Genomic DNA, 27567 nt, shown 5'->3' on the forward strand with positions numbered 1-27567 from the left:
TTGGTACCCAAAACCAGTTTTTTATGAATTAAAAACAGGAAACATTGCTCAACGATAGGGAGTATGCCTCACACATTAGAGACCCTGGGTTTAATCCCTGGAACTATGAAAATAACTGTATAAAGTAAAAATCTATGTGAAAGAATAACAAATAGTTCAGAAATTGTTTCTGAAAATAAACTGTGAGACTAGCCCTGATGGAATTCAGTGCTATACTGGATACACTCAGTGAAGTAACAGACAGAGCTGAGGGTTCTAAGTTTTTAAGTTTTCCGTGCAGAGGGGCCTTATGGCATGTGCCTTTAGTCATTAAGATAACCTCAGGTTAGACTTGTAATACAGTGCTATCCTCGGTTAATAAAAAAAGTGAAGTAATGAGATGTAGTAATATCTCTCATAATCACTTCTGAATATGCTACACCATCTGGAAACTTTGACCATTGCTTCCAGGATTATTCTGAACCTGAATATCCATAACATCCTGGGAATAGAGTCGAAAGGCCTGAGGGTACTCTGAACCTCATCTTTGCCAGGACCATGTTAGATAGGATATATTGTGACCTGTGATTTCTGGGGCTCTCTTTCAGATAGAAAATTTAATTCAGCCACACTAACATAAACTCTACCTTAGGAATGGAAGATTTTCTGCATTGTCAGAACTATCAGTATAGGGAGAAAAAGGTAAGTATAAAAGTCAGTATGCTTATAGATTTGCTACCTAAGATCATTCCCTACCTTCATACCAAAAAATTATTCTTCTTATATTTTCTATTTGCATGTCATATTATAGCCTACTGCTTAATATTCCATGTATATTTCCAATAAAACATTTTAAAATTTGACTCTGAAAGGTGTCTACTGTTATCTCTTAAAAATCTAGCAAGAGATCAGAGAGATAGAACAGTGAGTAAAGTATTTGCCTTGCATATGGCCAACTCCAGTTAAATTCCCAGTACCCTATCACTGTCAGTCCCATTGTTCATCGATTTGCTGGAGCGGGCCCTGTAACATTGTAAGACTTGCTGTTACTGTGTTTGGCATATCGAATACGTCATGGGTAGCTTGCCAGGCTTTGCTGTGCGGGTGAGATATTCTCGGTATCTTGCCAGGCTCTCCGAGAGGGGTGGAGGAATCAAACTTGGGTCGGCCAGGTCGGCCGCGTGCAAGGCAAGCACCCTATCTGCTGTGCTATCGCTCCAGCCCCCAATACCATATATAGTTCCTCAAATCTTGCCAGGAGTGATCCCTGAGCAAAGAACCAGGGATAAGCCCTGACAACCACCAGATATGTTCCAACAGTCAAAAGAAAAAAGAAGAACAAACAGGGGCCAGTGAGACAGCACAAAGATTGTCTAACATGTTGCTGTGGCCCAAACCAGGTTTGAATCTCAGTAATACATATGGTTCCACGAGCACTCTCAGGTGTAGCCAAAAAATAAATAAATACAAAATGTGCAAAGAACTAGCGTTACACAAATCAGTCAAAGAATAAAGGATGGAGAAAAAAGGCATAGCATGCTAACATTAATCAAGGATAATTGAGCTGAAGTAGCTATCCCAACCTCAGAAAAGGGAGAGTTCAGAGAAAAGATCATTATTGGTCAGAAAGACAATCACTCAATAAAGGTAAAGGTAAAGGCCCTCCCGTTGATCGTCGATTTGCTCGAGCGGGCCCAGTAACGTCTCCATTGGAGACTTTGTTGTTACTGTGTCTGGCATATCGAATACTCTCGGTAGCTTGCCGGGCTCTCACTCAATAATAAAAAAAAAAAGGGTGATTCATTACAAGGACACAGCAATACCGGTGAACCTAAAAACAGGGTTCAACACACCTGAAGCAAAAGTTAACTGAACTGAATGGAGGCAGGGGCAGGGGCTGAGTGGAGGAAGGGGGACAGGAAATACAATCCTTTAGCTTAAGCTACAGTTTGCTGGATTAGATTACATCTGTGAACATTTGTTAGCATTTATTTTCTGAGTCAGTAGTATGTATACCAATACAAACAGATTCATCAGAGTTACATTACCTTCTCATTAACTGCCAAACCAAGGCCAAGGTTAGAGTGCGGTTTCCTTCATTGAGATCTTGTCCACCAATTCCAACCAGGGAAAACTTCGCTTGGTTCTTCCCCAGTTCAACTGCATAGTTACAATTCTCAAGCTGTTAATAATCAGGAAGGAAAGCGATATAAATATCTACATAATATCTTCTCGATGTTGAGAAAGATCAGTTAATAGTCACTGTCACTGTCACTGTTCTCCCGTTGTTCATCAATTTGCTCGAGCAGGCCCAGTAACGTCTCCATTGTGAGACTTGTTACTGTGTTTGGCATATCGAACACGTCATGAGTAGCTTGCCAGGCTTTGTCATGCGGGTGAGAAACTCTCGGTAGCTCGCCAGGCTCTCCGAGTGGGGCGGAGGACTTGAACCCAGGTCAGCCAGGTCAGCTGAGTGCAAGGCAAACGTACTACCTGCTGTGCTATCGCTCCGGCCCCAGATAATAATAAATAATAAAAATAAAGATACAGGGCTGAGAGATGGTTCAAAGGGCCAAAGTGCATGCTTTGCTTGTGGGCACGCTGGACTGGATCCCTGCCACCATAGGAGTCCTCAGCACTGCCAACTGCAGCCCCCAAACCAAAAAACACAAAAATGCAAGATGAAATGTGGCCGGAATGTATGATTGCCCATCTGATTTTGCAATCCTAAGCTTCTAAATTAGTGAAATAATTTTTCATTTATTTTTAAATGGAACCTTTCACTTTATCTTATTTAAAAAATTTTAGTCGCTGTGAAATTAGAAATTGTTCATGATTGGGTTTCAGGCATATAGTGTTTCAACACTGATTCCTTCATCAGTGTCCACTTCCCTCTACCAATGCCCCATCCTACTCTTTTACTTTTCCACCACCAGCCTGCTTCTATAAGAGGCTCATATATTCGTACATATGTGTGTGTTTGTATTGTTATATGTATTGTTGTATGTTATATATATATATATATGGTTTTGCACTGTGGTTTACAGTACTGTTGCTGCTAGGAGAATCTTGCATTTTAGCATCCCTGACCCCCTATCAAAATTCATAAGTACTTTAAGTGCAAAGCCAGAATGAATTCATTACCATAAATATTTGTTGCTGTAACACACTACATAAATAACTATGTTAGGATACTGGTCCATAATATACTCAAATAGATCATTTGTGGAGCAGTCTAGACATGAGAAATCTATGTTCTCCATTCTATCTGCCCACAGTGGACTGACATGTGGGACAGAGACTCCCATGGCTATGCAGGGATCATTCAAGAGTCACAGAAATGAGATATCATGAGGCATATTTGCACCAACCCCTCTGCTGTTCTCATAACACCACACGTTCCCCTGCTGTGCTGACAGGAGACAGACTATTTGTACAAGTCCACCATTGGCACAGAGCTCCATGTCTTGAGAAAATAAGAATAAGAATCCTGCTGGGGGTGGAGGGAGACAGGGTGTAACCCTGCAGCTCCGCTTGCTCTAATGATCTTAATTAGAATTTTTACATCATAATGTCTGAAGACACCCAACATGGAATTATAAATAAGTAATCAACTGAAATAATGGGCTTACTTTAATAAAACTGTTTAGGTTTCCAACTGCTGTACTATAATTTAATCTCTGGATGCAAATCATTCATCTCATTTTGGCCCCCTGCTAGTGTTCACCGAGTGAAGGCAGCCTGGAGACTGCATCTGCTTACTGAAACAGCGGAGGAGTCATTGTTTACCTTCTTCATGTTGCCCCCCAGTTTGGGGTACGGTGGTTTGTTTACTCTGTTCCAGTCAACGGGGACTTTAATCTTTTCATAGAGCTGGAAGATGACCAGGGCGTCGGACAAATCACTGCACAGAAACAGACAGAAAGAAATTCTCAGAAAGTCAATATGAATAGAGTGCCTACTGTGGGCAAGGCATATCCTTCCATACTAGCTCATGGAACATTCGAAGCCACCTGGCCAAACTGCTGTGAGTTACAGGTGAACCTACTGATCCAGAAACTAGGAGAACTTATGGTTGCTCTTCTGCCCGCCTACCCAAAGTGTGACTTCCATTGGCCAAAATGTGCTTCTGCCAGGGAACCAAATCTGGCTTGGTGCTACCTAAAACAGGAATCCTTTTGCTTATAAGTGGGATCATTAGTTATAGATGCAGTAGGTCTATTCTTTACTGGGGCCTAGGGTTTGTGCTGAGCACATGACAAAGCTATCAGAGGGAAGTGGGTTTCTTGGTGGAACACTCAGCATCTGCGGCTCTGTTTGTCATGTTCCTCTTTCCACATGCTGAGAGAGGATTGCAGACAGCAGGGCTTGCTACCTTGGCAATTCTTCTGGGTCTCGGGGGTCTCACACTAAGGATAAGTCACCAAATAGCATTACCTGTACAAATGATTGACCCGAGGATTAACGCCTAAGGAGTTCATCCAGTTCCTAAATGTCCGTTCTTCTCTCGTCTCACCTACATCAATAAAAACTAGTTATCTTTCATGATCCTAAAAAATTTCCCCCTATTTATAAGCAAACTTTGACTAAAGAGTCTTAAATGAAAGATGAAAAAATAATTTGAGACTTTACTGGATTCCAATGAGTGCTCCTAATCTGTGTTCACTCATCCCCCCCCCCCCCCCCCGCCATATTAATTCAACGGGTATTTCTATGGCATTTATCAGTTGTGTGCAGAACCCTGGGTGGGAAAACTAGTTTCAAGCCATATGTCAGAAGTTTATATTCTTTCTAACTTTCAAGCATTAAAGAGAGATCTTACACATCTCAATAGAGGGAAGATATAGTCGCTGTTTGAGTTGAGAGAGAGAAGAGAAGAGTATGTGCTTTGCAGGCTGTGGAATTTGAGTTTCACTTTATAGGGCTAGTAAAGTATGCATAACACGGAGGAAAGGAAAAAAGATAGGAGACTAGTAAGGGCTGGAAGAAGGAGTAACACAAACACGCATGCACACATAGGTGTGCCTGTATTTAAACCGTTTTGGAATGGAGCTTCAAAGAATCTTCATTGGACAGAGCATGGATATAGGGTGACTTAAGTGACAAACCAAATTAGAGGGATCTGAAAACCAAGTAGCAGATTTCAGTGAATATATTAGACGATTTTAGTGATGTTAGTCCTGAGTTTTTTTTATTGCTACAATAAATTCTTGGGCAAGGCAGAGAATGAAAGAACCATTGTGTCATGTCTGGCAGCAGTGTGCAGCTTTACTGGAAGGCAATATGAATTTAAATTAAACATGCAGGGGAGAGAGGACTTGACACTAGCACATGAGCATTCCCTGTGCTTGATGAATGTAGAAATGGGCCCCTAAGAGCCACTGAAATGCTGGTATGTGATTTAATAAGCATTTAGAAGAGTAGCAAGAAAAAAAAATCAACAATATAAAAGTCATTCTTCAGGGGAAATGATTATTATTTGATGAGTCAATAGATGTAGGGGTGAAGAAGAGGAAGATACCAAAGTGAAATTCAGGTCTTTTGTTTTCGTGACTGAAGAAAAATGGATTAATTTGATTAATGGAAATGGAGAATTTCTAAGGACTGTGGAGAGGATGGAGATGGGGCAGGTAGGGTAAAAAGGCAGCAGAGAGAGGAGAAACGATCAATTTTGTTTTGCATATGCTGAATCAAAAGTACAGCAAAGGACTCAAAGAGGGATATTGTAAAGGCATCTAGAAATGGATGATTAGGGGGCTTGATAAATATATTTGGTAGCCAATGAAATGCACATATCCCTGACCATGATTTATCAAATGATACTAATGCACTGGAACACGAATTGATTCTGCATTTCTAGTGAGAATAAAGCTGTGCAGAAAAAAAAAACCAATATTCTAAATCTTGATGACATTGCTTAGGTGGTATTCATTTAAAATTAGTTTTGCTTCGATTTTATTTTCAATATTGAACCAATTAATGATGGGGACATAGAAAACATCTCTGTTTCTAGTTAGAAATGAACTACAGATATACGCTTTCTGTTCAAACTTAGGGCATAAATCTTCAAAATATAATTTCTAGAGATTCTGCCTCAAATATGACTATGTGCCCCCAAAATTTAAATCAAAGGAAAGACAAAAGCAAAAAATTCAGTACACACCTAGCATAAGTTAAATATAATTTCAAAATGTTGAGTGGTGGAATTAACACTCAGTCCATTAAGTACATAAATTAGGTTTTTGTAACCCAGGATTTATTTCACTCAATAATTAAATGCACTGTCTTCTCTAAAACATTTAATTCTGATAATGGATGAAGTCTATGTATAATGGATGTGATATCATGGTATTTGATTATTTCTGTTGGGCGGTAATTGACTTGATTAATCTACTTATTCTCTGGTTGTGTTCTAGAGAATTGATGACCTGTTTGCAAATCTTTCTCCAATTGTGTAAAGGGTTTTGCTTAGGAGGTGATTCTAATCTGCCCTTGAAATAGAATGGTAAATGTGACCCCAGACTTCAAGCAACTGATTTCCAGCACCTTCAAGAGCTCCCCAGTCGATGTCCTGGTTCTCTGGTTTATGCAGGGCAGGATATTTGTTAAAGAGGTTGGCAATGAAAGCCAAGTTCAACTTGGGGTTTCCTCGAACAACATCTGTGGCTGTGACAAACTGCCGGCAGCCCAGCCTCTCCGCCTGCTGCAGCATGCATTCTGCCCTCTGGATGTCATCCTTCTCCTGCAATGAAAAAGGATTTCCAGAGGCTGGGGCACAGTCTTGCAGTACAAAGGAGGCAGGTGCCACAGGAAGAAGACACGGGATCTTAAGGAAACTTTCAGATACAGACTTACTCATAGCATATTAGTACTTGGTTACTACTGAGCCCAAATCAGGTGGTGGCAAGTTAAAAGGAACCTCCGAGGAGAGACAAGACAGTCCCCTCCTCTCCATAAAGCACTGCTGAGGTTGAATGGCTGCTGGCCGGCAGGACATTCTGCAATCTTACCATTTAAGTTGATCTTAATTGCTTCAGCAATGAAGTCGACTTTTCAAAACTATTTTTTAGCACAGACCTCGTGAGACTTTTGTCTGCTAAGCATGTTTATTTGTTAAGTCATAAATTGTACTTTTATTTCCTGCAAACTAGTGTTTCCTGCAAACCTTTCCCCTTTTGGTATACTTGCAACTCAAACAAAATGATTATGATCGGGTAAATGATCTATTGGCAAATGCAGAATAATATCAATTTGGCTTTTGTAGACTTTAGGCTGAGAGCCACTCACTTAACATTTTAGAGTGCATGAAAATAGTTTTAGAAACTCCCCAGAGATTTGTAAGCAGATTCTTATAAGAAGGCCAAAATTTTGTTAAAATAGGCTTCACTGTCCTGAAAATTCTTAAGAGTCCTGAAAATTCTTAAGGTGGAGGGATAGGTCAGTGGAATGAATACATGTTTTGCATGTGGGGGGCTCGGTTTGATTCCTGGCCCCACATGACTCCTGTGTACTACTGGTATTGATTACTGAGCACAGAGACAGGAGTAGCCCCATAGGTGTGGCTAAAAACAAAAACAAAAGACCCAGCAGTCTCTGAGGTCTCTAACTTCCAGAAGAGAGAAACTTCGACTGAAATTATATTTTTTGTTTGTTTTTGGACCACACCTGGTGGTTCCCTGGGTTTATTACTGGCTCTGCACTCAGGAATTATTCTTGTTGGTGTTTGGGGGACCATATGGGGTGCCAGTGAGCAAACTCAACTCAATGTCAACGGCATGCAAGGCAAATGCCATATTCACTGTACTATCACTCTTGCCCCTGAAAGTATTTCTTTTTTCTTTCTTTTTTTTCTTTTTTTTGGGGGGGTCACACCTGGTGAAGCACAGGGGCTAACTCCTGACTCTGCACTCAGGAATTACTCCTGGCAGTGCTCAGGGGAGCAGATGGGGTGCTGGGAATCGAACCCGGGTCGGCCGTGTGCAAGGCAAATGCCCTACCCACTGTGCTATCGCTCCAGCCCCCTGAAAGTATTTCTTAATGTACTAGGAAACATTATCATACATCTAATAAGAGCTTGACCTCTCATTTACCATTAAGAAAATTAAATAAGGCACAAAAATGGGCTAGGCGACTTCTCAGGCTTTATGGAACAGTGCTGTAAAGACAAGCTTTTATGCTCAAATGCTGTGCCCGCAACTCTCAGGGGCCTTCAAATCAGATCTTCTAAAGAATTCCCAGAGCCTTTCCTGTCTTTCCCTGTATCACAGTCAATGATGAAGCATTGTCACTGGTGAATTTTGGGTCTATCCTTGGAATAAATAACCTCCAATATCATACGATAGCACTGTAGCACTGTCCTCCCTTTGTTCATCGATTTGCTTGAGCGGGCACCAGTAATGTCTCCATCGTGAGACTTGTTGTTACTGTTTCTGGCATATTGAATATGTCATGGGGAGCTTGCCAGGCTCTGCCGTGCGGGAGGGATACTCTCTAAGGGGGATGGAGGGATGAACCCGGGTCAGTCACGTGCAATGCAAATACCCTACCCACTGTGCTATCGCGCCAGCCCGTATCATGCGATATATTTTTTAAATCATTAAGGTCACAATTTATTTATGTAAATGTCATTTGTACTTTCAGAAATAACAACTAGGCACCTACAGAAAAAAAATAAAAGAAGCAATAATAGCTTTGGGTGGTGCAGAGTCTATTAAATGATACACAGAAGTACCTAAGAGTACCTTAGAGCTTATTGTCAGATTCATTTTCCCACAATTATCACCGGAAACTACTAAGGATTGAAAGAGAACTCTCAGAGTTGGGGGGTGATTGGGAAAGGGAAGGGCGATTGCATTCTTACAAAACAGCTCAGGCAACACCTTACCCTCAGTCCTGACATGTCAATGACAACGGCAGGAATGCCTTCTTCATCACCTTTTGGAGCCACCTGCTCAAGCAGGTGGTAATAAGCCTTCGAGTCCTGGGGGAAATAACGAAATTGCAATTAGAACGGCATGCCTAATTACATACTGAGCATGACACTAATTTCTCAAAAGCAAACAGATTTTATTTCCTATTTGACTATCACTCACGAGTGCAACTTAATTAACAAAGCTAGAAACATCCCCTACTTTAAATTTTTTCATTTGCCTTTTTATCTAGTACATTTGTCTTTCTATTAGAAAAAAATGTTTAACAATTTAAAGAATGGGTCATATATCAAAGGAAACTCAAAGAACCAAATGCTATTCTGTTGACCTTTGGGGAAAATAATTTGTGTGTATTGTGTATATTGAACCATATACAGGAAAAACAAATACACCTTTATATTGTTCTAGAAGTCAATCAGCTACACTATGTTGAAAAAGAAAACAGAAAAAGGAAGCAGACGTTTAAAGCAAAGTCAACAAATACAACTGGACAGATAATCTGCAAAAAAAAAGATTTTAAAGACAAGAAGTGAGTGCACTAAAAATCAGCCTCTGAAAAAAGGATGGGCAATAGATGACAAAATGATTAATGTTTATCTAAAGACAGAAAAGGGTTCTGTTAAAGGAGAATATTGGATATGTTTAATTCTCCAACTTCAGAAATATACCTCCTGACAAAAAGGAATTCTACCAGCCAACATGGCTGACCCGAGTTCGATTCCTCCACCTCTCTCGGAGAGCCCAGCAAGCTACCGAGAGTATCTCGCCCGCACGGCAGAGCCTGGCAAGCTTCCCGTGACGTATTCGATATGCCAAACACAGTAACAACAAAGTCTCCAATGGAGACGTTACTGGGCCCGCTTGAGCAAATCGATGAACAACGGGAGGGCCTTTACCTTTACCTTTCATTCATTAAAGAATTTAATGTAATTAATTTTAGCAATTTAGAGGCATCTTAATTTATCTTCTACAGATTGCAAACTCAGGCAAGGTGTTGTTTTTTGCAGTTAGAGGGGCAGACGTACACTTGTCACATGGGACATTAGAAAGATGAGAACAAGAGATAACCAGTCCCCAGAAGCTCCATGAAAGGATTTACACAGCTTTTCTTTTTATGTTTTCCTCCTCAGTCTTTTCTCTATAGTTATTTTGGAGTCAGTGGAAGTTCCAAGCTGGTGGTGTTATGCAGCAATAAAATCTTGGCCCTTCATCTTTTCAGCTGAGGGTCACCATTCTATCTAGAGATATCCCCTCAGTGTGGTTGGGCTCCCTTCTCCACTGACGATCTGCGATGCCAGGACACCCCTCACTCCACTGTTCCCCAATTACTGGATGCTCAGTCTCACAGGGTATAGCCCTGACCTCAGCTGGGAGGTAGCTACCCTCTGAAAACAGCCACAATCAGTGCTCACCCATCAACCTGGAGTTCTCAGTGTGGACCGATGCACTGGCCTGGCCGAATGGTTATTATCCTCCAGAACAGTTGTGAAATTTGGGGAAGTAAGATAATTTTATGGCTAAGTTCAAGGAGCCCCATATGGACTGTAATGTGTGAAAAACATGGCTGAAACAACTATAGAACTTATGTTGTTAATAGGTTGTTCAGATTCTGTTAGATTCCGTTTGGGTTGGTGGTGTTAGAAGAATGCTTGAATCAAAGAAAGGCATGTGGTTAGCACAAGGAATTGGGTTTTACCAGCTCAAGACACGGTGCTGTTTGTGTGGCAGGGGTGTTGGGGGTAGTTGGGGTGCACTTTCAACCTATGAGGTTCATACTCACTGGTCAGCCCCTGCTGACCAAGCTCTGAAAGCCTCTGAGTGCAAAGCAAGAGGAAGCTGTCACACTAGAGTTAGAAGCCTGGGCCAACTCTTGGTGACTCTTTCTCTTTGGAGAAAATGTCTTGAATTTTTGAGCAAGCAGGGACTGAAAAGTTTTTCTCGAGCTGCACCCAAGCGTATCACACCATTTACTATTAGGAACTGCTCTCCAACATTCTTCCTTGCACCTGAGGAATTTTCTTTCTTGGCTATCCATCGTCAATGTCAACAGCTATTTCTTTCACTTTGTAGCTTTTCAGAGACCTGGAAGCCCTCTGGACATATGTTGTAAGATAGATGTCATCTTCCCTGGGCTCTGGGTAAATTCTCATCGCAGAGGGTTTCCAGAAAAAAATTTTTTAAAACCACTCTGAATTTTCAACAAATTAAACAAGTTGTTTTAGAGAGGCAGTATGAACACGGGAGTGAAGTACACATAGCACGGAGACTGTCTGTTGAATTCGAACCCTGATTCCATTGCCCGACTATGTGAACTTGAACAAGTTTATTAAAATTCTCTCAGTTTTGAGAACAAAAGGGAATGCCCTGCCACAGAGGCAGGAGGGGATGAGGGGGGTGGGGGGTGGGAGGGATACTGAGACCCGTGGTGGTGGAAAATGGGCACTGGTGGAGGGATGGGTACTGGATCGTTTTATAACCGAAACCCAAGCACAAAAATTTGTAAGTCTGTAACTGTACCTCATGGTGTTTCAATAATAAAAAAAATTCTCTCAGTTTTTTTTTATATCTGTGAAGTGAAGAAATAATCATTCTTGTTTCATAGGTTTGTTATGAGGGTAAAATGAGCCAAAATACGTAAACAGCAGTGAGAATAGTGTGGCATGCATTTGGGATCCAGCTTGCTACTTATTAGAAAAGGAAGAATATTCCTCATTTACTTTTTATTTATTTATTTATTTTGCTTTTTGGTGATGCACAGGGGTTACTCCCGGCTCTGCACTCAGGAATCACCCCTGGCGGTGCTCAGGGGACCATATGGGATGCTGGGAATCGAACCTGAGTTGTCTGCATAGCAAGGCAAACGTCCTACCCACTGTTCTATTGCTCCAGTCCCCTCATTTACTTTTTAATTTTAATTATTTGGGGGTGGGTGGGATCTGGCTGTTCTAAGGGCTTACTCGGGTCTCTGTGCTCAGGGATCACTTCCGCAGTACTCAGAAGATCATATGAGGTGATGGGGGTGGAATTGGGGTAAGCCGCATGCAAGGGAAGCACTTTATTCTCTGTCCTATCTCTCCAGCTCTGTGGTTTAAATTTTAAAAAAAGAAACTGCCTGATGTTCACGCTGATGAAAGATGAAACACAAGCAGCCGTACATGTTCTCTCTTTATTTAAAAGCAGGGCAGCTCTTCTCCCTCCTCTCTCACCTGCTTCTACCGTTTTATTCCTGAATACGGAAGTTCTTCCCATCAACCTTTGAAGCTGACAGCTGCTGAACTTTGGCGGGTGTGTGTGTGGCCCAGTGCAGAGCTGCACAGGGGTCAGAGGATGACTAGGACACCGGGCCTCTGTGCTCTCACTTGCCCCAGTGCTTCTGAAGATATGGGGCCCAGATTCTCTGTATTTCCTTTCAAAATACCCCAATTCCCTTCACTGCTGCTGATTCCTCCTACCTTAATGTCGCTACTGAAGTTAGTGAGTTTGTTACACCCAGCGATTTCCAGGTGGTAATTAGCCCATCTCAGTAGGAGGTCCTCTGGCGAGAGTTTCATCAAATCCTCCAAGTTCTCTCCTTCTCTCAAAAGAGCAATCAGAGCTGAGGAAGCACAGACACAACAAAGAAAAATAAATGCAGGAATTCAGAGGTATTGGGGTAGGTGATGGGGCAGGGTGGGTTGGGGGTGGGAGGATGAGGGAAGGTTCTTTAGGAATTGCACTGACCTCTGCTGGAAGCCAAAGGAATTGAATTATTTCTCTGGGGCAGGACTTCCCCATGGTAGGAAGACCTTAATATATATCCCCTAAAAGAGTTGTACTACATTCATGAACTTATTTATTAACGCCATATTTTAGTGGGGAAGACAAGGCACCAGCATATCTTAAAATTATGCCTGAATAAAAAAAACCATGGTAGAACCACAGAAAGAGCCAAGGCTATTGGCTCAGAATGCTGAGTGCTCCAGGCCATGCTTTCATGATATGGCAACATTTTCCCTTTTAAGAGATCAATTGTAATAATGACAATGTCTTTTTGTCTATTCCCATAGGAGTCTTATATTTCAAATGCTTGTCTGCATAATTATAGCAGCTCAAAAAATGTAATCAACTCTTTTCTCTGTTTCCTCGGGTGAATAAATACTTTTTGCTCTACTGGAAGGTTTAAATTTAGCTAGGGTCATTATTTGCGAATCAATATTCCTTCCTGTGAGTTCTAAGTTTCTCAATTTGCTTTCCTCTTCTTTTTAACATTTTGTTTAATATATTAGTTTAACAATGGTAATGGGGTCCAGTGATACAGAGAGATAAGATGCTTGCCTCGTATGTAACTCACCCTGATTCAATCCCCAGCATTACTTATGGTTCCCTGAGTAGTGTCAGGAATGATAGAACCAAGAGTAACCCCTTGGTTAGTTGGAACATTGCTGGGTGTGGCCCAGAAACCAAAATTTAAAAATATTAAATTTTAAAAAATTGTGATTTGGATACACACACATTACATATCTCTATATACATCTAGCTCTCTATTGCATATACAAATTAGAATTTTACTGCAGAATTTGTATTGGCACAGTCTGCACCTGAAAACTAAAGAGTTATATTGTGCTTTTTATCAAAATCAAACATTTCTGTCTAAAGGGTCAGCTGCAATTTAAATGCAGCAGGGACGCTGAGAGTACATAAAGACTTGCAGCTACATAACTGAGACCTTGGAATCCAAACATTTTTCTATGGCCTTTATAAAAAGACACTCAGTTTCTCCTAACTTGGTGCAACCACGGCAGAACAAAAATGTGAGTCACTTAATATAATGCAAGTCTGAAATAGTCAAACTGCAGGCCATGGGCAAGGCTCAGTGCTCCTGTGAGGTTCTTGGATTGGAACCCGGCACACAGAGAGTCTAATTGGCTACAAAGCCTCTAAAGGCAGATTGACGGTGGAAAAACACTTGAGGTTAGAGTGCCAGACAGCTACACTCCTAAGCAAGCATTATTGTTCATCTGTGGTCTTAAAGAGCTTTTGCTGTCTTCTGAAACATCTGGTCAGTGCAGATAGGATCTGTTACATTAATACAATGGATTCAAAGTACCCGCATTACAAAGACCCTGCATAGTTTTTAAAAAGTGAGGGGTTATGAGTTGACATTTTCCTGCTACAGCCCCCCCACCCCCACCCCGTGATGAGTATTAATAAAAGGCCTTACCATCACCATTTGGGAGTCAGCTCTTACCTTCATTTCTGCTGAGTTCAATGTCAGCAAACAGTCCAATCTTGATGACTTGCCACAGAAGCCCCAGCACCAGGTAAGGTTTGCCTTCTTTTAAGTCTTCAGCCCCGATGTTAACCACGTGGCATCCGATAGCTGAGGCAGAGTTCAGAGCCAGGTTCAGATTTTCCTGAGGGAGTAAAAGTATGAACAAAAGTCATTAGAAGAGAAGGAAGTCCAGTAATCCAGACACTGGGCTTCAAGAGGGCCTAGGCAGTCAAAATAGAACCCTGAGTGGAATATCCATGATGGTCAGGATTGAAGCTAATGGGAGCTATAATTTTCCATCTTTTCTGTGGGAAGGTCTATACCTAAGCTTTTGCATCAGCCAGAAACACTGGGGGCACCTTTGAGAGCAGTCAGTGTCTTGTCACTGGCTACTATTAGTTACAGAACTGCTTATGTGACTCAATATCATAAAAGAGAGTAACAAAATAGCTTTTGACCTTCAGAATGGCTATTTTAAGGAAATGGCAAAAATACAACCCAAATTGCTGGAAAGGATAGCAGAGTTTTTACTAGGACAATTCATTGAATATCCAGACTAGCTAGGGAATTTAAGTATAAAGTCACATACATAAACCCACACATAGAGATTTATATGCTCTTCCATTCAACCAACAAGAAGATTCGTAACTATTATATACTTGGAATAGAGTCAATACAATTTTCAGTCTAGAATCGCTATACTTTTCTTGGGTCCATGAAGAAAATATCAGAGTAGTAGAGGCAGAGAAGTTTTTGTTGTTTGTTTTAAATGACAAATTGGAAACAACAAAACACAGACCACCAGTGATGGGAAGGAAACTATCAGAAGAAAAGTGCATTTACTGAAATCAAATGTCATGAGTAGATTTAACTTTGAATATATCTCTATACATTACATGGCTGCAGTCTCTTTGGTCACCATTCTCCCTGTTAAAAGCACTTAAGGTTAAATATAAATAGGATGTCATATTCTACTGTCATGACTGAAGAAGTGAGGCACAGTTGTGGAGAAGAGAACGACAGCCACAGTAAGATACTGAAACATCACATAAAACTACAGCTTACTTACTGGAGTTTACTGTCCACTTTACCCACAAACTGATGGAAGTAAAGCAAGCTCTACTTATTACATCCAGGCTGTGGCCAACAGGCCAACATGCTATGAAGGCTCCCTGAGCTTCCTGTTTACACCTCCTCACTTCTTAGAAAGGTTTGCTTATCTTCTCAGCTAGCATGGTACATACTTGGCATTAGGTCAAGTGTGTGTTACTAAAGGACGCTTGCATTTAAACTTTGACTAAGATGAATTGTATTCAGAAGTGGCCACAGTGTAAGTGAAAACATAAGTGACCCACCTACTAATATCAACCAACCATCTCTTCTCCCCTGCTCCACCCACTCTAATTCATTAAAACCCAGAGAGTCCCTCTATCTCTGTTAATGACAACAAATCACCACCTAGTGGGTGTGTGTGGGGGAGGGGGGTAAGGGAGAGATGTTTGAGCACCTGACAAATGCTGTTTATAGAAACTAGAAACAACTGACTCAGTACCCACATGCTCACCTATTCAGAGTACAGTGAGGTAATAGAAAGGAGACAAACCTGTATGGTGAATGGGGTGAGTTTCTTCTTGTTGATCGTTCTCTCATCAATTGTGTCTGGCACTGATAGGTTGATCATTTTACTGGAAGAGAAACAGTTAAATGAGAGATCATGGGACTTCTGAATACCAGAACCCAATGACACAAATTAAATTCGAGAGTCCAGGAAAATAGGTTAAAAGGCTGGAGAACATACTTGATCCCCAACCCTGTATGATTCCTGGAGCACTTCCAGGAGCTGTCCCCAAGCACCAAACCAAGAGTAGCCCCTGAGTACTGAGTCATAGCACAAAACACACCGCAAAATTAAACATTTTGTTTTGTGTCATAAGTTTTGTTTTGTACCAGACAAGCAAGCAAGATGGTGACATAGCCTGTGCCACCTGATTCTAATTATGAAATCGGTTGTACATTCTGACTCTATTTCAACAGTCCATGGGAAAGGTTCATATTCCTGAAGTCATACTACTCACCTCATGACTAGTATATTGAGGCAGAAAATAAAGATTGTACTTTACTTATTTACCTAAGCAGTTGTAAAACTATCCTTATTCCTTTATCATATTAGGAAACTCTTGGTACATGACCAAAGCAACTTTTTTTTACTGTACTTTATTTCTTAGTTCATGAAAGTGGTCCTAGTCTAGCATATAGATAAGCTATGCATATTTGAGAGTACATAATGTTTATATTCCTACTAGACACACAGCCAAACTCTATACATGATATATATATATAGACATATAAACATGATATATATATATATATATATATATATGTAAAAGCTATCATTATAACCAGGTTTGTAGGGGGGAGATATGACTTTCCAGTCATTCATGCAGTGTTAGCTCAGTGACCTGGGGTTTGGGGAGGTAAAGAAGATTAAAGAAGCCAAGGGTCTTGGGGGGAGGTTAGGTGCCAAACTAAGGATTCAGGAGTTGATTCTGTAGACCAGGATTCTGATACATTTTCTAAGCAGCTGAAGTTTTAAAATAGAAATCTCATGGTGAACTTGAATAAATAAAATATTTAAAGCAGAACTGCTCTACACAGAGCAAGGGCTCAAATTGGTACCAGCACAATCATCCTTTCAAATCCTGAGACAAAGTATTTCAAACCTCCTCACTAGCACAGTGTCTTACAGCAACAGAGAAGCTGCTGAAGTCACATCTACGGAGGCATTGCCAAAGCCATCGCCTTGAATTGACCAACTGTATTAGAAGTTTCTGATGAAGAGAAAATGCCTGTCATCTTTCTGGTGTTCTGTAAAAGTTAGATATTTGAGTTATATATTTTAGGAGCACCACTTAAAGGTCCATTTACTTAAAGACTTTCCTTGAATTGCTTCAGTTATCAATGATCAAATTTCAATCACCAAGCTGCTAATCTCAAGCATCTCTGCTTTCATGATTGGCCACCAGCGATAAAGCACAAGGGCATCTACTCAAAAAACAATGGCTTTTGCTCTTTCTACATCTCTAGCTTGTGCTTGTTTGTGCTTATATCCATACTGGCTTTCCTCTCCTCTACCTAAGCAATGGTGGATTTTCGTTCTTATTGTGACTTGATTTTGAGAGAACTTTGCTTTTTAAGGACAGCCAAGGGTATGTTTAGAGCAGAGTTTTTCAGCCAGGAGGCAGATGGCTTCCTGTGACCCCAGCATACTTGAAAGGGGGTCACAGGTTAAAATCAAATTAGTGAAGGGTTACATCACAAAACTAGAGGGTCAATTAACAGGATGGGCTGGGGTGGAGGGGAAGATAAGGAAACAAGGTCAGAAAGAGCCCACGGTAGGAAAGAGGTTGAGGAACACTGGTCTAGAGAAGCATTTCAGGTTCAGCTCAGCATCAAGGCCCCACATAAATACAATTAAGATACTGATTACTTGTCAATATCCTAGAAAATTTAAGGAAAATCTTTGGAAACTGAAAAGAAAGTGGCATTTACCAAAGGACAATGCCATCCCCAACAGCATTGAAGAGATCATCTGTATTTGGATTCATCGGGATGACGTGCTGACAGTCAAGGTCATTTTCCAGGGCTTTGTTTATCCAGTTGACAAAGGCATACTTCTCTTCCTCTGCAAATAAATGATTGAAATGATTTATTTGCAAAGTGAAAATGTGATATAAATAAAATCATACACGTGGGTCTTATATTCTCAAGCCTAGGAGAGACAATGCAAGGTTAGCTAGTCCATTATTCAATCATCATACATTTATTGACATTTAAAAATCTTAGCTGACATGGGAAATATGCACAAAATTTCTGTTCACTCCAAGTCATAAAATATACAAAAAGAAAGATAGGTCAAAGGGCTGAGTATATGCTTTGTATGAGAGATGAGTCCTGGGTTCAACTCCTGGACACTGCCATGACTGATCCCTTAGCACCAAGCCATAAGTAGTTCCTAAGCATCACCTTGAGTGGCCCCAAAACAATCAAGCAAACAAAAATATAGCAGACTTAAAGAGTATATGTAAATATATCATTTTAGAGGAAAAAATATATATTTATGAATATATTATATTATATATAATAAAATCATTTTTATATAATTTAAACATCAACATAGCCCAATATGGGTTAAAAAAGTCCTGTCAATTGAAATGTGGAATGAATAGGCAGTGGTAGAGCACACACATTACATGTTTAAACCCTGGCAACACACACATTAAAAAAAATAAATAAACAAACTTAAAATGTGGGAATATTGATCAATTCTTGTTTTGTTGTTGTGCCTCTTTACTAATTGTAATAAACTGCTATGAATTCCATGTTATAATCATTCTCCCCAATTTGTAAAAAGGCCAGATGTTGTTCTAGAAATTTTAATAAAATATCCTCCAGCCTAACATCTTGTTTCTCAAATACCATGTCATTACACACAACAGTGTCCCACAAATGAATTGTGAGTCACGAAATTTTGAAAAACAGGGCTATAGTATATCACTGTCTTACAGATTCATAATGCACATTTCTACTGTCTTTGAAAAAATATCTGTATTTAAAATTTTATTTAATTATTTAAAAGCTAAACTTTGTCTTAGCAATTATAGACTTAAGAGCAAATGTATCTTGAAGAATAAGCACTGTTTGGAGAACTAATTTTGGAAACTGTTGGATTCCTGTTCTGTTCGGAAATTTCCATGCAGTCTCTTGGATAGCAGCCATCAACAGAAATACATAACTTTCCTTCAAATCAATAAAAAACCATCTTTGGCTCATTTAGTACTGCATTAAGGATGATCATGAAATCTAAAGGCAAATGCCTGAATAGCAAATTTTTGTTCTTGCTTTGTTTTGCTTTGAGAGTTTTGGACCTTACCAGGTGGTGCTTGGAAGCTCCTCCTGGATTGGTGTCAGGGACCCTCCCAGCAACGGTGGTGTTGGGAACTGAACTGGGTCAGCTGAATGCAAGGTGAGTGCCTTTACTTCTGTAATATATCTTTGACTCATCCAGAAGATCTACTAATAAGTTTTGGCATCATCAAATATAATTTCTAAAAGATGCAAGTGATCTTATTTGGTTTAGGACCCCGCCGAGAACAAGAATGGCTTTTCTACTGCATCCCTGGCATTGACTCACTGACACTCAGAATGGTTGAGAATATGTTGGTAGGAATAAATATCCCAGTGTGCCATTTAAATTTGAATATTGCCTTTAGACTATGTAACCGGAGAAGGCATGAGTCCTTTTCCCAGGCTCCCTCTGCACTTTCCCTCTGCCCTTTCCTCATACCAACACCGATCTTTCCCTCACTCCTCAAGCCCCTGGTCAACCTACCTGAGTATGAGTGCTGGGTGCCAACACTAGATTGCTCAGAGGTACCTCCAATGGCACAAATCCCTTCTTTCTTATTAATTGCTTTTCGAAAGGTCTTGGCGACCTCGGTGCTTTTTAGGCCATGAAAAACCTGCAAAAATACAAACCCATCGTGCTGAGTGAGTAAAGTCAGAAGGAGAGGGACAGAATGATCTCCCTCACATGTAAGGACATGAAGAAACATAGTTTGGGAATAATAAATAGTCAAAGGCAACAGCACCTGAGAGCTGGTCTGCAGCTCTGGGATTCCCAAGAGTGAAGGCTGGGGGAGGGGGGAAGGGAGGGGCCCTGGGACAATGTGGAGGGAAGTAGACTCTCTGTGGATGGTGTGGTGTTGGAAAGTCACATTCCTGAAAACCCATCATGAATAGTATTGCAAATCACAGTACCCCAAATAAAAAAAAATTAAAGGCGGATCAAAGAAAAACCCAATCTGTTGCCAGAAAAAGACCCTGCCATGTTGAAGCTTAGAGTGGTCATATGGATTTCTGGGTATTTTCCAAATAGGAGTAAAGTCCCAAATTTCCAAAGCATCTCTATGTATTATAACATGCTCACCTTGATAAACTCATCAAAGCTGATCTTCCCATCCTGGTCCAGATCACCTGTTGCCATCAGGTTTTCTGTAATTTCTCTTACTCTGTATCCAGGCAGAGGCAGGCAAGCAGCCTTGAACAAGTCATTCAACTCATTGCAGCAGATGTAGCCGTTACCATCAGTGTCTGGAAGGCAAAAGGCAGCTGAGATATCAGGGAAATCCAGGCAACAGCAGGAAGAAAGGTGAGAGAAGGCAGGGGCGGATTGTGGTAGGGTGGCTGAGAACATGGGCCAGAGATGGGGAGGGGGGCGGGGAATTATGTTAAGGATGTGAGGATGACCCCATACAAGCATCAGAGTATGAATCTTCAAAGAGACCTGTTGTTGTCACATAGAGATTTGAGTTTTATTTTTTGTTTATTTATTTGGGGTAACATCTGGTGGTGCCCAGGGGTTACTCCTGGTTCTGAGCTCAGGGATAACTCCTGGTAGGCTTCCGGGGGTAGGGGCGGCAATGTTGGACACTATGGATGCCAGGGACTGAACCAGGATCAGCTCTGTGCAAGACAAGTCCCCATCCACTATACTATGGCTTCAACCCAGACTTCAGCATAATTTGCAGCAACCAAGAGTTTCAAAATAAGTTCTCAAAATAAAAGTTCTGTCAACAGACTCTGAGAAAATTCTTAGAGAAATAGACGCATAAAGAAGTCACAGGCTTAGAAATAAGGGGCAAGAAAAGTATGGAGTAGTAACAATGAAAACAGACAAAATAGAAAAGTTGAGGGTTGGACACTATTTCTAGGCATAGCCACAGGTGAGAAGGGGTTAATAGCTCACATTTTGATTAAGAAGCCATTTTATTGAAGCATAGCTTTTAAAAAATTAAATTGCTCCAGTTTCTGTAATCAACCTCCTCACCCCATAATTGCCACTTCTGCTAGTTTTCCTGCTCCTATTCCCATGTTTACTGCAAATGTCCTGAAGTTACTTAATAAAGTGGGGAATGTTACTCACCAACTTTGGCAAAAGCTTCTCTGAGCTCCATCATTTCTTCATCAGACACAGATCCTCTAGCCATTTTTGTTTATTGCGTTAAACAGTAGATCTGCAGAGAGGAGAACATGAGAAATGACTTGTATATCCACATTCTTAAAGGCCCATGTGAAGAAACAGTCCTTTGTACCCCTGATTTATAACTATCTTTCCAAAATGTAAGAAATGGCCTTTTACTGGGACCAGAGAAATGGTACAGTGGGTCGGGCATTTACCTTGCACACGGATGGCCCATGTTCAATTCCTGGCATACTATATAGTCCCCTGAGCCTGCCAATTGTGATTCCTGACTGCAGAGTCAGGAATAACAACAACAACAACAAGAGCAAAAAGCTATTTCCTTAACTCTGCACATGGTGATCTCCAAACATCTTTCATCACCGCCTACCCATTCTGTGACTACAGCCTTTCTCACTGGGCAGGGAGGAGTGTGTTTTCCTTGCCTTGACTGTGGGCAGGGCCTGCGACTGCTCTGTCCATGGTGATGGCTAGACAAGTCCATGTTTGTGACCGGAAACTTGTGCTTCATCTCTTATGGAAAGCTCTTTTTGGTATTTTGCCCCTTGGAATCTCCTTTGAGACGGTGGATAAACCACACAAAGAAATGCTGGATAATCATTGCCCAAAGCCAATCCGGTTGGCACCTTTGACTTCTGTCCAGTGGGGGTCAAGCACAGAGAATGAGACAAACTTAGAAGAACTATCCAAGCTTTAGGTCCTCCCGGGTAGCCAGCAATGGTCTCACTGCAGGCAGCAAAGGCCATTTATTCAATACAACATCACTCCCCTCACTCTGACTCCCACCCCTGAGCCTCTGTTCAAGTTTGCAGAGACACTGAGAACAGTCCATAAGCACATCAACATTCAGAGGGAACACGAAGAGTAGAGGCTGGGTATTTCACATTGCTGAACTGCAGGCACCCTTAGAGCATAAGGCTGTGATCATTTCCATTCTACGATTGCCCATATTTCCCTCTACATTTAGAAGACCCTAAAATGTTTTCATTCTATTCTTTCCTGGATGTATGATGCATGTTTGCTACCCATTTATTTCTATTCTCAGATCTATGCTATTTCTGTCCAGGGGACCACCCCTACCTTGGGGGTGGGTTTTTGTTACGGGGACGATCTCCCACAGATCATGTCTGCTGAGACCCCAGTAGAAGAGTCAGCATAAGTGCTAGCCATCTCACATAGATCTTTGGAATGTTCCAGCCCTTTGGAGCCTCAAAGGTTCCTAGTCCCAGCTAATGACATGTGGAGCAGAAGAAATGACCCTACTGAATGCAGCTGACCAACAGAATCCAGACAACGATTGTTTAAACTAAATGCATTTGGGAGTAGTTAGTTATACAATATATAATGTTTAAATTATAAGAAATGTTTTATTTAAATTACATAAAAATTTTTAATGAGATGATTTGATGCTTACACGTAAACTGAATGTTTATTGAAGCAAACAGGTATATTTTTCGACTTCAAGGGAGTTAGCTTTACAAGCATTCATGCTAATGTCTTAGTCATACTATGCTCGAGTACCCATCCCTCCACCAGTGCCCGTTCTCCACCACCAATGTAAGTCTGTAACTGTACCTCATGGTCATTCATTAAAAAATTTAAAAAATAAATAAATTTGAAAAAGTACATTAGGTGCCTTCTTGCTTATGAAGCATCTGAGAAAAATGGGGGGGGGGGAGTTAGCAAAGTTCCCTAAAAATGTAGGGAAGGTGAAAGGGAAGCCAACCCTCTAATAATCCATTTATGGGAATCTAAGGGATGTAATTTTAGGTGTTCTCAGAAAGGCAGCGTTGATCTGAAACTAAATGCCAGTGCTGGAGTAATTTAATTCCCCCATGCTCACTGCTGCCCTATAGAGGGTGGAAAGAGAAGGAAAACAGAAAATGCATCATTTTCCACACTTTCAGCTATTCCATACCAGGAGATTTAAATAGGAGCTCCCCTTAAAGTTTATTCAATTGCCTGATGGGAAGGAGACATGTAGGGTGAGAGTACGGAGATTGGGGTAGCTTGTATAAATTATATTTTGGGTATTTTAGCAACATTATTCATTTAGAAATATTTTAAATCTGTTACAGGATGGGTTTTTTTTTTTGTTTTGTTTTGTTTTGCTTTGGAGGATCATACGTGGCGATGCTCAGGGGGTTACTTCTGACCCTGCACTCAGAAATTACTCCTGGCAGTGCTCAGGGGGCCATAGGGGATGCCAGGGATTGAACCCGGGTCAGCCTCATGCAAGGCAGGATGTTGTTTTATCTGGATTTCCTTGTCTACATTTTCACAGTATTTAATAGTTGTGTAATTATTCTCACTGGCAACCGATAGTCACAGAAAAGGAACACTTCTCACACTAAACCTGTATAGGCCAAAAGTTTTTTACACTTGATCAGGCCAATCCATACCCATTGTCCCCAGCTCATTGTCCTGTCATGTATTAGTGATTTCAAACTTCTGTTTTTCCAAGAAACTCTTTGTTCACAGACACCTCAGAGGTAAGTAAAAGTGAACAAACAGGACTAATGTTATTCAATGGTAGAATCTTGCCATCATGGGTGAGGTCCTGAATTCCATCCCTGGTACCCTTCCAACCCATCAAGGGTAATATACAAAATAATAGCTCAGAGAGTTTTCAGCCAAAACTTCAGATGTCCTAGTCTCCACTACTGCAACTCCTGGTAACATTATACATAGTGGTGGGGGCTGTCTAGAGAACTTGATCAAAATAATCATAGCATTATATCCATTATTATTCCATTAATTTAAAATATATTTAATTACCAATAAAATGTTGTTTTATTATTATTTGACTTACTGGTCCACTGGGATCACCGAAGGAAGGTAGGAATTGTTTCAATCTTAATTGTATAATGAACACAATCTATTACATATCAGACTAATCCTGAGGCACAAATACTAGTTATGCCGTTATTTCACTTTCCTCCTCTATTTTTTTAATCTTTCTCTGTCTCCCTACATCCTTTTATTTTTTCTCTTTCTTTCTCTTCACCCACCCCTCCCACCCTACACCACGTATTATTCCAAAACAGTCTGATCCAGGTTGCAGATACATATCCAAATCTCAGGACTAAAGCAACAAAATTTTTGTAGCCAATGTAACCAGTTGAGAACTAAGCAGTGCTAAAGTTAAGATGATGGCAGGAGAGAGATTTATGATCAAATACATGGTTAAGCCAATGCCTTTTTCTGAAGTAGGCTGTAAATCTAGTTTGTATACACAAGTTGTTTCTTCTGAGATCCTCAATAGCTCAGGAAAAAAGCACCTCATGGAATTTGAGACATCACACTGCAACTCAAACAGCTAGGCAGAGGAGCAGCGTGGATGCCAATTCTCAAGTGTCTGACCATCTATTCAAGTTCAGTACCTTCACCTTCAGTGAGACCCTTTTTCAGTTATTCATTTATGCCCTATTCGCCTTCTCAGCAATGATTCATCATGTGTATGTAGTCTCTGTATATAGACAACCCAAGGAAGATTTTGGAAAAGCTGTGATATAGAGTATTTATCCGGGTGCTAGTTTAGGAAGCTTTTGTTTTCCAATGTTAAGAAATCAATGCTTCTATTGTAAGAACTAGAGTATTACTTTGTGCACCTTACTAAAATCTAGTGATTTATTTTCTTGGCTATCTTTTAATCCTTTCTCCCAGTACTCCATAAATAAATTCAAAGAAGACTCTGCCCCACGGTATACTAACCATTATTGATAAAATCTGTTTCAAAGAGCCCTAGGACAGGGAGAAATTTTTCTTTTTGGTTATTGGGTCACACCTGGCAGTGTCCGGAGGCTGTTCCTGGCTCAGTGCTTGGAGTCACACCCCGAGGGACCATGCAGTGCAGTGGACCCACCTGGGCTTCCAACACACTTTGTCTGCCTGACATGTGCTTTAGCCCTTCGAGCCATCTCTCCAGTCCAGGCTGGTATTTCTTGTCTTTAGGCTTGTTACTCTTCTTGGTTCATGGATATTCATAGGATTATGAAATAAACTTATTCAGTTAACATCCATTTTGCGAATGCCTATTGTATCCATTTATTTATGTTGGGGGTGGGTCCACACCTGGGGAGCGGGCATTGGGCTCCATTCCCAGCTCGGTGCTTGGGGCTCACTGCTTATGGTGCTGGGGGATCATATGTTGCCAGGGACTGAACCAGCAATGACTGAATTATAGGCAAGTGCCTTAACCCCTACACCATGCAGTTCTGTGTACCTACTAAATGTCTACATGGATCTAGTTACTCTAAAAGATGAAATAAAGGGGAAGACAATGACAGGGTCTCTGAGTCTAAACTCGGCCCTATCCTCAGACATAAAGGTGTTTTGATTATACAGTACTGTCGGAGTGTAGCGAAGAATATAAGTACAGGCAGGGAACAAACTACATTGTCAGGACCAAGAGCAGACATAAGGAAGGAAAGGTTCTAGTACAAGGTTAAAAAAAAAGAGATTCTAAAGATGATGTTATACTGGAAAAGAGAAGAAAACATGATAGCATAAAAATTGAATGACCCAGGTAGTGGAGACATAATACAGGGGTTGGGCATTTGTCTTGCAAATAGCTAACTTGAATTTGATCACGACACCCCAAATGAGCCCCACCAGGAGAGATCCCTGAGTGAAGAGCCAGGAGTAACACTGGGTGTGATCTTAAGACAAAACTGCACAGCCCATTCAAATAAAAAACAACTTAAAAACATCAATCTTTAATTCAGTAAAAAAAGCAGGTATTTTAACATGTGTGGGAGGCAGGTAAAGATGAAAAGAAATCTTGAGAATTTTGATCAACACAACTCTCTAAGAGATTCATCAATCTCTCTACACAGAGAAGCCAAATAGTGAGCCTTCCAATTTTACACATTCAAAATTCTTCCATGATTTAATAGTCAACGGAATCAGAAATACAGCGAACTCACTTAAAGGTAAGTTGGGAGGACTGAAGGGGAGCTTGACAGGCAGAGCACATACTTCGCACAGAGCAGGCTCAGGTGTGATCTCCAACAGTACATAGTCCCCTGAGCACAGACAGGAGTGATCCCCCCTTCCCCAAACACCACCGGATGTGGCAACAAAATAAACAAAAATGTAACTTGGAGAAGGAATTGTCAACAACTTAGGTTAGTGTAATACTGTACTTTTCAGTTTTAGGCCCCCAAACAAATATCTAGAGAGAGACTCCAGAATAAGCAGTAAGTCCTCGAAACATAACCCAACTATGAGAGAGGAATCTAATAAATAATTTCTTATAAGTCCCACATTTTAAAGATAAGGAAACTGAAGTTCTAAGGAAATGAACTGCTTCTTCTCCTTATAAGCTCTCAGTGCAATGCCAGGCTAGAGTTTGGAAATGTAGTTGCTGGTGAATAGAGCAGGAAATGAATGGAGTTACCATTAAGAGGGCCATTAAGACCCATAGCTGAGAAAAGACCTTTCAACTAATTGACCTGAAGTACAAACGGCAGCATTTTCACAAAGTAGAGAAGCAGAAAGAGAAGATGGTTAATGCAAAAATATGCAGATCAGAAGGTCACTGTTAGCATTAGAATGAAATATTAGGCATTTTTTTATAGTCTATTATGTTTGCTTGGAAAAACATAGCCAATTTAATTCAGGCACATTTGGAAGTATGGGTTATCATAATGCTCTTAAGATTCATAAGGATAATTGGCAAGGGTTTCAGTTGGCAAATTACGGGCACCATAGTGGGTGTGGACTCTTGGGAGTTCCCAGCAGAAAGAAGATGTGGTTGTGGAAGGAATGCCCCTTCCCGGGTATGAATGAAGGGCTCCTGTAGCTATTCTCAACTCTCTCTGCTTTAAACAGGGCCTCTCTGCATCATCCAACGATGCCCTGCCAGGAACCGTTTTAAAGTTGCTCACAAATTGGTGGATTCTGGAACCTTGTTTCTGAATCACTGCCCAAATCATAAATCTAAGATGACAAATCTTAAACCAATCATTTAAGTCACATCTGGCCTTCAGTTACTCTGTGAGCACTTAAATTTATTAAATCAATAGTTATTCAATCCCAAGACATTTGGCTAAAGTAAGAACCAGTTGTTCATTTTTATAAGATTGTTTTTGAAGCCACAAGAAAATCAAATAATCTTCCACTCCAAACTGCAAAAGCCACAAAACATGTTCATTCCTTTGAGTTCAAAGAGTTTTTGAGTCTACTTGAAGGGGATTTTATTTCCCAGATAGATATGAAAAAGAACTTCTGTAAATGACTTCTTTTAAGGAAATCACCTGATTCCTGTTTCCCGAAAAATGAATATAGAAACTACTCAAAAGAGTTTACTATAGCACACAGTACTACAGAAGAAAAGGATAGTCCTAAAGTAAATATAAAATAAG

The 27567-nt window shown here is 40.6% G+C and overlaps 1 protein-coding gene across 2 annotated transcripts in view; it reads right to left on the minus strand.

Annotated features, from left to right (window-relative positions):
• Window positions 1-27567, minus strand: part of LCP1 (lymphocyte cytosolic protein 1) — a 101865-nt gene that overhangs the window by 17514 nt on the left and 56784 nt on the right. For both annotated transcript variants that reach the window (XM_056109765.1, XM_056109766.1), the window contains 12 exons: window positions 21143-21233; window positions 20147-20310; window positions 19550-19679; window positions 17710-17842; window positions 15764-15845; window positions 14137-14302; window positions 12362-12504; window positions 8864-8959; window positions 6526-6721; window positions 4417-4495; window positions 3769-3883; window positions 2028-2161 (listed from right to left, as the gene is read on the minus strand). In XM_056109765.1, coding sequence (XP_055965740.1) covers window positions 2028-2161; window positions 3769-3883; window positions 4417-4495; window positions 6526-6721; window positions 8864-8959; window positions 12362-12504; window positions 14137-14302; window positions 15764-15845; window positions 17710-17842; window positions 19550-19679; window positions 20147-20310; window positions 21143-21206 — 1502 coding nt within the window. In that variant the 5' untranslated portion in view covers window positions 21207-21233. The remainder of the gene's footprint in view (window positions 1-2027; window positions 2162-3768; window positions 3884-4416; window positions 4496-6525; window positions 6722-8863; window positions 8960-12361; window positions 12505-14136; window positions 14303-15763; window positions 15846-17709; window positions 17843-19549; window positions 19680-20146; window positions 20311-21142; window positions 21234-27567) is intronic.

Source organism: Sorex fumeus, unplaced genomic scaffold (assembly GCF_029834395.1).
Source record: "Sorex fumeus unplaced genomic scaffold, SorFum_2.1 ptg000008l, whole genome shotgun sequence".
In the NCBI taxonomy this organism is placed as follows: domain Eukaryota; kingdom Metazoa; phylum Chordata; class Mammalia; order Eulipotyphla; family Soricidae; genus Sorex; species Sorex fumeus.